Genomic DNA, 12,514 nt, shown 5'->3' with positions numbered 1-12,514 from the left:
TTGTGGTCGTGAATAAAATCAACCTTTTAGCCTAGGTCAAAAACTTCAGAGACAGAGAGTTTAGTAGATGTCAAAAAGTAAATAAACTTTATTGGAAATCAATAAAGTGTGACAGTCTGCAGAGTGTCCGGATTATGCATACACAAACATGTCTTTATATACCTATCTCCACAGCATAGTCTCTGTAGGTAAGGTTTTGCTTTTCCTCGTTGAAAATAGACCAATCTTCTTTTGCCACAATTAAATATTCATGTCTATGTGTTATCTTAAATTTGTGGAACATGCGCAGTTAGTTGTTTTTATTGAAAAGGTTTCATGAGCACAAGGTTTCTTTTACAAAAAAAGGTTTCACACAGGCTTGTGTGTCTTTACCTTGACTCCCTTCTTAGGCCTCAATGAGCATCTGTCTGTCTCTATCGGTTTTCCCCGCTGATATCTACCTCCTTTCCCGAGGCCCTCTCTAATTTCTCTAATCTCTTTTAATCCCTACTTTGTATCTGCCTCAAAGTTATTTACTCACGCATGCGAATATCTACTGCCAATTTTTATTGCTGTGGAGACAGGAGACAGCTAATACAGAAGAACAATTGTTGTACACTGAAACACAGAGTTCATTCAACTCAAATCCACTCAGAATATAACCTGATCAAACATTGTTCTATGGATTTAGATTATGCTTCTAACCGTTGATTATACATATAGATTATGTTTTTTAACCAATATTGATTATATGATAATGCTCAAGTAATAATTCTAAATGTTGGTTACATATTGAATTCACTTCATTAACATATCCAGATGTCAGTTACACATATTGTTTGCACTTCAGATATTTTCCATATACTCTCCCCCTCTGGGGCTAACTAAGCCCCATCTAGCTAGAGAGAGTAATCTCACAATCCAGTCCCTTCATTTACACTAACTAGTGATCAATGTATGACCACGTCAGCCTTCTACCAATGACCAAATCCTGAAACCACTCTCTGGAGACCAGAAACAAACATCTCCCATTGGCTAGAAAGGAGTAAAAGATTCTGTCTCTTTCCCTACCCACAAAAATCAAGACATTGTTTGTAAGCGTGAGCATGCGTTTGGTTCAGCACTTGCCTGTGGTTGTCATCGTTATGTAGAGTACACAGCTGATTAAGCACATATAGCTGATACAAGTATAGACTAATAAACATGAATACGAATCAAATTTTCTCAGTTTGATTAATCATGACAGTGATCACCCTGTCTCTTAATCACACTTTATATTGTAATAGAAAATGTAAAAATTTAAAAATAGAAAAATGGAAAAAGCAAAAAATAAAAACTCCATCACATCCTTTTTCAGGGGATGTGTTAATGTTTGTCTTCGACCCAGATACTTTGCATATCGCGGGGACCACCCTTGAGGAGAGGTCAAACTAGCACTTACACCCATGGCATGGCTCATCATACTACTTCTTCGTCCTCACAGGAGGAACTGGAATCTGTTCCATCCTGTTGCAGCCGATCAGAGTTCCAATCTGGCTCACTGATTGTCTCATTCAGTTCTAGTTCAGTACTGTTTTGGAGACTAGTCAAGGGCTGAAAAGTCAATTATGGAAAAGTTGTCCTGTAAGGAACGTCTGCTTGGGCCTCTTTCTCCTTCAGCAGGTGTATCAGGCTCGTCAGAACCGCTCTCAGCAGCAGGAGCCCTTCTTTCCTCCTGCTCTGTTGGTACGACCCCTGACAGACCTTCTTCTTTGCCATCACCTGAGACTGCCATTCTCCCTTATCTTCATTTAGACCCTCTCTCACGTCTTGTCTTGTTCTTTCTTCTGCAATGTCAACCACTGGATCGTCCCCTTCGATCAGCTGATCCTCCTTTCTCCTAGGTCTTAATCTAAGTGCTCACTTTGTACGGCCTTTCCCTTCTGGGCTGGAACACCACTAGGTACACCTGTTCTCCAGGAGTCACAGGACAAGGAACTTCTGTCTCCTCTCTCAGTCCCCAGCTCTGGTCCTGTGAATAGATAGCTTCATACATAGCAGTTAGTTATCGCATATATGCTCTTAGTTCCATCTGTAATTACTTCAGCGGCAGTTCTTCATAAGGACCTCTCAGGTATGACACAGACATGGGTTGGCCCATAGGCATTTCATGCGGTGTTAGATGCATATTTCTGTTAGTCTGCATGCGATAGGTCATTAGTGCAGGAGGTAGAGCATCTACCGAAAAGAGTTCAGAGTCAGCACAAATTGCGTTAAACTTAGCCTTAAAGGTACCACTTACCTTTCCCACTATTCCCTGTGACTAAGGGTGATAAGCACATCAAAATTTTAATTTAATCACAGTTACTGTAACACTGTTTTTTAAACGAACGCTGAGCCATTGTCAGAGCTAATCTGAGATGGTATGCCGTCTCTAGGAATTACCTCTCTGGTTAAAAATTGAATCATTGTTCCAGCAGTTTAGTCTGCTGATTGTATTGCCTCCCTCCATCTGCTAAACCTGTCTATCACCAGGTGCTTAAACGGTCCTTCTGGCATTGATATGAGCCCTGTCGATACTGATTTTCCCTTTCTGACATTGTTTTGAGCATAAATTTCACACTCAGGTTATTATTCACCATTGCCTGGAAGTTTAAAAAAATAATAATAATTATCCATAATTGCCTGTAAGTACAGAGACCAGTCCTCTTGCTGTTTTATCTTTTCCCATAACTTCCCCCTCGCGCACTGGTTAAAACCATGTGCATCTGAAATTCATACAGTGAGAAGTGCAGTAGGTACAATCAGAATTCAATTAAACGATTTGCTTGGTATGTTAAAGTGGCGTTCCAGCACTTTTACTAAAACCTCACTGCATTCAAACAGCTCCAAACGGATGACGCTATCCATGGGCATAATCAGAGTCAGTGTATATATTAGCAATTCTACCGTAACCAGTTCGCACTCTGTAGTGATAGCTTTTATTTCGGCCAATTGGGCAGAACAGGGTGCTCACAAAATCTTCCAGATGGAACGTCTAAAAAGTTCAAACTTTAACTCGAGGAAATATGAATTTCGGCTAGGCAATCGTGAGTGTTCTCAGTGACTGGCTCCACAGAATTAATTAGGCAATACAACACTACAGTTGGTGTATTAGACACACTAATTAGGTTTAATATTTAAATTTTGGGTGACACATAGAATAACTTCATATCCTGTTCTTTGATGAGCTGTCGTGTTGCATGTGGATCTAATTCAAAATAGAAGTCACCTAGAAGTGTGATGAGTGTAAGATCAATGTGTGAGAGCAATTTTCCCAGTGATCTGCACTAAGAGAGCAGCTCGAGCCATGGCATGCAAACGTGCTGGCGATCCTTGTGACACCAAATCCAATGTTTTCGATAAATAAACTAAAGACCTGCAAGCGCCCCCATACTCCTGAGCCGGGACCCCTGCAGCGACGCCCCCTCTCTCAGACGGTTAATACAGGATAGAATAAAGCAGGATAGAATAATGAAAGCGCTCTGAAGTCCTTGTACGAAACCACTACTAATATATATTTTATATATATATATATATATATATATATATATATATATATATATATATATATACACATACATACACACACACACGAAACTCAGAGCATGACATCATTCTGTGTACCGACAAGAAGCAGTTTGAGGCAGTTCAAACAGGCTTTGTTTTAGGATCTTAGATGATGTTTAGACGAACATTGAACAGAAGAACATGTTTGTGTCTCTTTAAGCAGATAAACATTCTGATCTCAGTGACATCACATGGCCTTCTGAGTCGTTATCCTCACATGAGAATGAAACAGAACAAGAACAAAACTATTTCAAAGTAAAAATGAATAATTTCCCTCACAGTGTAATGAACAGAATCTGCTGTTTGTTAATAACTGGAATCTGTTCTGAGCGTCCTAGGTTGTTTCGTCCTGATGGCCTGCACTCCAGCAGCCTCGGAGCGGAACTGCTGTCTGACAACATCTCCAAGACGCTACACACCAAGTGACTACAGTAAGCACATCATCTACAATAACAACGTTCATCATAAGCAATGTTCAATTAATAGTCCAACACCTGTAGTACATACTATAGAGACTGTGTCTGTTCCCCGAGCTATACAAATACATAGACAATTTCAGAATGTTTGTTTTAGTAACCTAATTAACCTAAAATTAGATCATACTGAATGCACATCCAGCACCTTTAATCTGAAGCTAGGACTATTAAACATTAGATCTCTTGCGTCTAAGGCTCTTATTGTTAACGACATCATTACTGATCAGGAATGTAATTTAATGTGTTTAACGGAAACTTGGATTAAACCAAACGAGTACATCGCATTAAATGAAGCCAGTCCTCCTGGATACAGTTATGTACATCAGCCTCGTTCAGCTGGTAGAGGAGGAGGTGTTGGTCTCATCCATAGTCAAAATCTAGTCGTCACACAAAAACCTAGTCATAAATTTAATTCTTTTGAAATTCTTTATACCAGCATAACTTATGTAGCCACAAAAAATAAGTCAATTCCTCTAATTATTATTTACAGACCCCCAGGGCCATATGCTGAATTTCTTAGTGAATTTACAGACTTTATCTCAAACCTGGTTGTGTCTGTAGATAAAGCATTAATCGTCTGTGATTTTAGTATTCACTTTGATAACCCAGAAGACCCTCTGAGAACAGCGGTTGTGTCCATCTTAGATTCAGTAGAGGTCAATCAGAACGTAATCGGACCTACTCATAATGGTGGTCACACTCTTGACCTCATACGTACAGATTAAATATAGAAAATACTGTAACACTTCCACAGTCTGAAGTTGTGTCAGATCATTCTTATCTCATTCATAATACGTATGGATCATATTTCCACCTCGCCACCACATAAAATGTACTTTCACATCAGCTACTGCATCGAGCTTCACAACGTGGCTAATGATTATTTTACTAAATCATACAGTACATACACTAATAACAATGCAGAAAAAGCACACAGGTGATAAATGTCCTCACTCAAATACATTTATAATCCGAGTAATAACCCCGAAGTATAAAGAACTGCAATGGGTATTAACTGCATTACCTTGAACATACATCTTCAAATACCACACAATTCTTAGTATAATGTGTTTCAAATAGAGCTGCAACAACTAATCCATAATAGTTGATAATAATCGATAATGAAAATAGTTGACTGAGCAACCATCCTCCCGGAACGGTCATCGACGCCAAAGTCACGTGACCCGAGTGGTGTGTTCAGGTGTAGTTCATCGTTCTTTTTCCTCTTTCTCTGGCGGTCTTTCTGATCGCAGCTTCAGGTTGCGTTCGGTGTGTTTTAAACGCTGATGGCTTAATTTGTCAGGTATGACTTCATCGTGAGTCACAAAGTGCGCTTCAGCAGCGTGGACCCCACTCACTCACACACACACACACCTGTGTTCATACAAGCCCGCTTTCTACACAACCCCGGATCATGCTGATCGATGATGTAAGGATTGAGGATGTGGTCATTTTCTTTAATCGCACGTCTATCATTAGAGAATCCGCATCGTGTGATCAAAAACGGAGAACGCGTGTTAATTTGTTAACCATTAAAACCAGTGCCATTATTGGTTCTTAATGGTATCCACTAGACACAACATGCCACCAAAGCAACAAATTACCAGCAGACCTACAGGGACATTACAGATTCTATGAGGGTTTCTGTTGTGATTGATTTTTGTTTTGTTTTTTTTCAGCAGGGAAATTCCTATTTCCATTTTGGGAATAAATCAGAACAAAGTATAACCAAATAATGAGCTAATAAAATTATTTATATGTAATTTGCATTCAGTCTCTCAATCTGGCAACAATGAGAAGCTGTGTTTTTCTTTGTCTTTTACTTTTTTTAAGTGTACAATATCTGGAGGAAAATACTAAAATAGTTTTATTTAATTTTAATATTTAAATGTATTAATTATTGACATCACTGCCTACTGGATTTCCTTTTTTATTTTAGTAATAAATATATTTTAGGAATAAATCAGCAAACTGTGATTAAATTGATAATGAACTAATTAATGCACAGAAGAAAAAAAACGTTTTAAATTGCACTCGATTGTTCAATCTGGCAACAATGAGAAGCTTTTATTTATATTTACATAAACTTCTGGGGGGAATACTAGAAAATACATGTATTCGATTTAAAGTGGTTAATCATTAATTGCATTGTGGATTCTTTTTTTTGCGCCTTTAACCAACAGTTGAATAATTTATTAATAATAATAATAATAATAATAATAATAATAATAAAAGTGCAACAGATCTTAAATGAATTTAAAATATTATTTATTTGTTTACTTGTTCAGTCAATAGTGAACAACAAGGTATCTGGACTAGATGACCTCTATCTGGCCTTTGATTAGGCCTACTGCGTCTTCTGATGGAGATGTAAAACGAAGTGCGTGAGTTTAAAAGACCCGTGTGTTCCTGTAGTTGTTGGCAGCTCAGCGGGCGAGACGTGCGGCTCTGATCGCTCGGATCAATAGTCTAAGGCTGGAAGTTCAGTGCATAGGGTAAGTCAACACCTGTTTCAGTGTTTATTTACAGTCACAGTGTTTAACTCACACTTCATGTGCAGAAGAAGAAGGACAGGGTGAAGGAAATGCGCCATACCGTGGCGTAGGGCACGGCCAACAGGCTGCAGCTCCAGACCCGGCAGTAAGGATGCACAATTCAGCTAATTAAAACTTGTCCTTTTTTTTTTTTTTAACTACGTTCAACCACTCTGCTAACGATTCATTGGTGACTCGATCACTTGAGTTTTATTTTACTGTGTTTATATTGTTTGGGGAGAGTGTGTGTTCTGTCCATGGATAACGGTTTAGATGTAAAACAACATGCGTGAGTTTAAAAGATCTGTGTGTTCCTGTAGGTGTTGGCGAGACGTAACCATCTGATCAATAGGATCAATATGTTATTCCAGCAGTTGTGTTCCTGTAGGTGTTGGCAGCTCAGGCACAGAGACGAGCGACTCTGATTGCAATCATCCGTGATCTAAGGCAGCAACTTCAGCGCATAGGGTAAGCGCACACTTGTAGTCAACACCTGTTCAAGTGTTTATTTACAGTCACAGCGTTTAACCTCACAGTTCCTACCTCGCAGGCAGATCATGTCTGAGGTCAAGGCACTCAGATCACAGATGTGTTCAAGTAACATCTGAACTCATTCACTGTCATTCTCTCTCTCTCTCTACAGGTTCATTACGCACCGGTTTCACTGACTGCATTTAACGTGCAGCCGAGAAGCTGACGGAAGGTGAGCTGCATGATGGCATGCTGATCGCCGATCAGAAGGTACTACACTGAAATACTCCACCCCGGTCAGAGTAACTCTTCTGCACTGGAGTTTTGTAGATAGAAGTTGTTTTAGTTTGAGATGGCGTCGTCACCCTCAGGTTCGAGTTTAGCGCAGAAGAAGCGTTACAGGAACTTGTCATTAATGTCTCACTGTGACCCGAAAGCTGCTTGTTGGATGTTTAATGTAAGATTAGAAAGTTCAGCTGGTTTATCTCCTCTCAGGTGTGTGTAAAAGAGAACCTGGCTGTGTCCTTGCAGCGTGTGATTTCTATTTCATCTGTGTGTTTTCAGAAGGAGGTGGAAGATTGAGGAGCTGATTTTTATTTTGTTTTTTGTTAAAAGGTTTCTTTAAACAACCAACACCTGCCTGACTGTACGAGTTATTTACACGAACCAGCCGCAGGAACGTCTTGCTATTAGGGATGTGAAAGTGATAATATCTTTTTGTACACAGCGTAATAGAACTGAGGCATCAGGAATCCCAAATGTAGCAATGAATGGGCAAGGTTTTAAATCTACTCTGAGAATAGTGGACATGATGGTAAAGAAACCAGTCCAAAAACCATGGAGATCAGGGCAGAAGAAAAACATATGGCCAAGATGACAGGGAGAGCCATGGCATTTATCACACTTGTCCTCTACTTCTGGATATATTACAGAAAGTCTCGACTTAGACAGATGGACTCTGTGTAAAACTTTGAACTGGATGAGTCCAAGACGAGCACAGGAAGTGGTAGACTGTATCCTACCAATAGCACGTTCCCAACACCCCTCATTTATCTGTACTCCTAACTCCATTTCCCACGCATTCTTAATTTTGGTACTTGCCTCACTACCTAACGCCAGAATAAAATCATAAATCCTAGAAATCATTCCTCTCTGATGTGGATTGAACCCACTCAACCCTGTCAAATGCTTTTTCAGCATCTAAAGAAATCACAATCTCAGCCGAATGCTTTGAATAATTTAAAGAGCGTACAGGTATTGAAAAACAACTGATGTCCCTTTATAAAAGAAGTTTGCTCTTCAGATATAAGGGATAACGTTCTCTAAACGAGATGCCATTACATTCACCAACACCTTTACATCTGCATTAAGCAGAGACAGCGGCCTATAAGAAACGCAGGAGGACGGATCCTTACCCTCCTTAAGAAGGAGAGCTGTAGTGGCTTGTGTCAGAGCTGGAGGCAAAGACCCACATTCCAAGGATTCGTTGAACACAGATAAAAGCAGTGGAGCTAATTTTCCAATAGATGTTTTAAACAATTCAATTGGAACCCGTCCGGGCCAGGAGCTTTGTTACACTGCATAGTTTTAACTGAATTCAAATTTCTTCAAGAGAGTGGGGAGTCCAGTTGCATGGCAGTATTCAAATCAATAACAGGGTTACAAAGGTCTTGAAGAAATGCATTCACTTTAGTATCGTCTGCAGGAAATTCAGATTTATAAGGTGAAGAGTAAAACCATTTAAAAGTAGCATTCATTTCCATGGGCTCTGTAGTGACGATATTATAAGTGTGCGCGTGCTAATCTTAAACAAACCTGTGCGCGTGCTGCGACGGGAAATACCGGTTTAAAGCGTGTTCGCGTTAAAGTCTTGCTGAAGGTGTTAAATGTCACAGAGCCACACTCACGAGCATCATAAACCGGTTTAAAAAATTAATAATGATAATTTCTGTTCCTTTGGTGAAAACTTTCAGAGCGTTTTAAATCTACATCAGCCTTTTGTAAACGTACATAAAGTATATAATCCGTATATGTAAAATATTTAAATAAATAAAAAGCAGTGCTCGTGTTATTACAGGAGGTGACATTTTGTAGGAAAACGTGAACAGAGAACTGTAGGGTTGACAAAAGGCCAAAAACGCTTTAACAACAAGTTTCAGCTCCAGTTAAAGGAAAGTGCTGAGTACAAGTAAAATATACTAACTTGTTGATTTGATCATATCACATTCCACAACACTGATTAAACCTGAGGTTCTGATTCTCACAGGGGCTTCTGTTACTGACTGTTTAATACTGTCTCAGTTCTGAGATTCATTTAATGTTCAGTCGAAGTGAATAAGTTTCATATTTAGTGTAAAATATTCGTGAAATCCACCTGTTTCTAAATTACATTATATAGCACATCTATCATGTGCACACTGAAAATTCAAGTCCCAGATGTTTCTAAAACTACACACAACCGTGTGTATACATGTATACAGGAAATCACACACACAACTCTACTGCATCCTCCAGGAAACACGTGAAGGAAACCTCACCTTTCCCGGCTTCTAATACATTCATTCATCTGCTTTAAATATACTTTTTCTACACATCCTCAATTCACAACACCTGTTAATTCTTTATTTCCTTTTTCTACATCACTCACTCTCTCTCTACTAAACTAATTATACACAACCTCAGCTCACCCTTAAGATAGAACCGTTAAGTAAAATTTTCCTTCAGCCATCAGAACAATACATTAACTCTGACTTGTTTGATAGCATTTCGCTTCCGTTCTTGCGGTTTTGTAAACATCGAGTATACGGACGCTCCGATCGCAGGCTTGATCTCGTATAGCTCGTATCTTTAACCCTGCAATTACATGGTTTTAAGCTAAATTAAGCTATTTAGATCGTCAACACTGTACGAAACATTCCCAATAAAATCTTGGACAAATTCTATAACAAATTCATGCGCGTTCTCCGTTTTTGATCACACGATGCGGATTCTCTAATGATAGACGTGCGATTAAAGAAAATGACCACATCCTCAATCCTTACATCATCAATCAGCATGATCTGGGGTTGTGTAGAAAGCGGGCTTGTATGAACACGTGTGTGTGTGTGTGGCTTTCACCTGCCAGTTGTAATACATGTGGCAGAGTTTGTAGGTGAGTCTCTGCTTGTGGTCTGGTTTGAGGACACTGCTGTCATACACCACGTTGTAGTGAGCGGGGGCCACACTGCTGAAGCACACTTTGTGACTCACGATGAAGAAGTCGTACCTGACAAATCAAGCCATCAGCTTTATAACGCCCCGAACGCAACCTGAAGCTGTGATCAGAAAGACCACCAGAGAAAGAGAAAAAGATCTATGAACTATGCCTGAACACAGCACTCGGGTCACGTGACTTTGGCGTCGATGACCGTTCCCGGAGGAGGGTCGCTCAGTCTGGCGTTGAGGAGAGCGAAGAATCTGGAAGAGATGCGTTTCTTCACCACCAACACAGTCAGTTTGGGCCTGTACACAGAAACACTGATGGCTGAGAGAAAACCCAAAAAGTCAAATCTGTTTTATGGAGATGTGTCGAGTCTCATGCGTAATCTTCACCCATGGCCTTGATGGACTGCGTGAACTGAGGCACTTCGTAGTCGACTACGCTCAGCAGCACGCCGTCGCCCACGCCGTCTCGATACACCACGATGCGTGACGGCAAACATTCGTTGTATTTGAAGTAGGCCTTCAGCGCAGCTGAGGAAAAGAAATCAAAACAAAAAGCCATGTCTTAATGCGCTTCTTAACTGAAGCGACAATTCTAAAATCGCTCACTTTTTCTCCCACGTTCCGTCAGACTGCAGTGTGAGTATTTCATCCTGAGTGTAAAGTCGGTGTAACGAGGTCATTTATGAGCATGATGTTCCTCCCAGACTGCATTTAGCATACAGAGCACATAGCATACAGAGCATGGCCCAGACCCTTTATGAGGAAGATGAAGGTGGCGGTAGCAGCGAGGAAAACAACGTTCAGAGGATTCAAGACTAAAAGATTGTGATTCTGTCCTTCAACTGGAAGGAAATGGAAATACAGAGAAGAGTGTGTGAGATTAAGAGAACCAGCTCAGGCCTTAGTAAAGAATCCTGAGATGCAGGAAGTAGTGTTAAAAGTCTCTGAAATTTCCCACCACTGAGCTTAAAAACTCTTGTTGGATTCATAATCTTTACTGATCGTTTGTAGTGGTAACAATATGCAGATATACGAGGAATTAAAAAATATCAACAAATAAAGAAACCATGAGCGTGCTGCTATATGTAGAAAGATTATCAACCAACGACAGGATGGTGCAATGTGACGCACCACGAAGCTAAACAGGTCTTCCTGATGCTTTTTATTCCTTATACCACAGCAATTTGACAAACATTTTATTCATTAAAAGAACGATATTGTGCTTTTTCTCTCTCCTAAAGTTAAACCACAAAGGGTAAACGATAAACCACAAAGGGTAATGCCCTCTCTTCTGAAGACTGGTGGAAAAGTTCAAATCTAAAATCTAGTTCATTAAACACAAGCCTTCTTAAAGCTGTTTACAGAGTCCACACAAGTCATGCTTTAAGTACCTGGACATGCCCGGGTTGAGGCTGGCCACCAGTGCACCGATGGATCTCTTTCCTGCGGCACTGTCGTGGTAGCAGTCGATACCAACATCATCAGGTGCTTCAACTGAAAGAGCAGGAGAAGTCACTAAAACAATGTTTTAATAGAATAACATCAGGGTTAGGAGGTGCCACTGTTGATCAGTTACAAGATCAGATATCCTTTTAAGTGATGATTTTGGTTGTAGTTGAAATCCCAATGCCGGATATATTTCAGTTACTTGAAAAACTCCCAGTGCTTGAAGAACAGAACCGTACCGGGATCTCGACGCTCCACAGCTCTCCTTCCATCTTGCAGTTCACCTGCAAGGAGATCTTTGTGGCTATGGTCATGAGGGTCTGAGGTCTGCTGAGGGTGCGAGCCACCACACACTGGCTTGGAGTGGGACAGTCCGCACACAGGTACTTCTTCACGCAATCGTATTTATCCTTACGGTTGGCTAACAGGATCACAACCACCTTACACACATGATTTAAAGTGAGTGATTCAGAACAAGAAGTAATGGTAATCTGTAGACTGAGGCTGTTAATCTGAAATTATCTTATGCCGTATGCTTAGACCCATAAAAGGATATACTGTGACAAAAATCACATAGAAGCAGTTGCACTGCACTGCGTGTGTCACATCACAAAAGGTGAAACGACTTTAACAAAGAAAATCAAACAACAATATCCGTAAACATTCAATTTAATAAATAAATAAATAAATAAAAACAGTTTCATTTAACTTATTTACTAGAAGTGTCATGATCCTAGCTTTTATTTTCCTTAATCGAAAGCTTGAGTAACAGCCGATACCCATCCGATATTGTTTTCTTTAAGATCTACAACGCTC

At 40.0% G+C, this 12,514-nt stretch overlaps 1 protein-coding gene and 1 long non-coding RNA gene across 2 annotated transcripts in view; one reads left to right on the top strand and one right to left on the bottom strand.

Moving 5' to 3' along the window:
* Positions 1 to 6,907: 6,907 nt before the first annotated feature.
* LOC128630202 (uncharacterized) lies at positions 6,908 to 7,751 on the top strand. The gene is made up of 3 exons (XR_008394585.1): positions 6,908 to 7,045; positions 7,221 to 7,318; positions 7,613 to 7,751. It is a non-coding gene; the product is annotated as an uncharacterized LOC128630202 (long non-coding RNA).
* Positions 7,752 to 7,756: 5 nt separating this feature from the next.
* The window catches only part of LOC124626706 (piwi-like protein 1), a 10,959-nt gene continuing 6,201 nt past the window's right edge, over positions 7,757 to 12,514 (bottom strand). The window contains exons 7-9 of the mRNA XM_053678732.1: positions 11,938 to 12,138; positions 11,644 to 11,746; positions 7,757 to 10,780 (exon numbers count right to left, since the gene is read on the bottom strand). Coding sequence (XP_053534707.1) covers positions 10,623 to 10,780; positions 11,644 to 11,746; positions 11,938 to 12,138 — 462 coding nt within the window. The 3' untranslated portion in view covers positions 7,757 to 10,622. The remainder of the gene's footprint in view (positions 10,781 to 11,643; positions 11,747 to 11,937; positions 12,139 to 12,514) is intronic.

Source organism: Ictalurus punctatus, unplaced genomic scaffold (assembly GCF_001660625.3).
Source record: "Ictalurus punctatus breed USDA103 unplaced genomic scaffold, Coco_2.0 Super-Scaffold_100046, whole genome shotgun sequence".
Taxonomy (NCBI): domain Eukaryota; kingdom Metazoa; phylum Chordata; class Actinopteri; order Siluriformes; family Ictaluridae; genus Ictalurus; species Ictalurus punctatus.
Note: the sequence above shows the minus strand (reverse complement) of the source record. Positions and strands in the feature narration are given on the sequence as shown.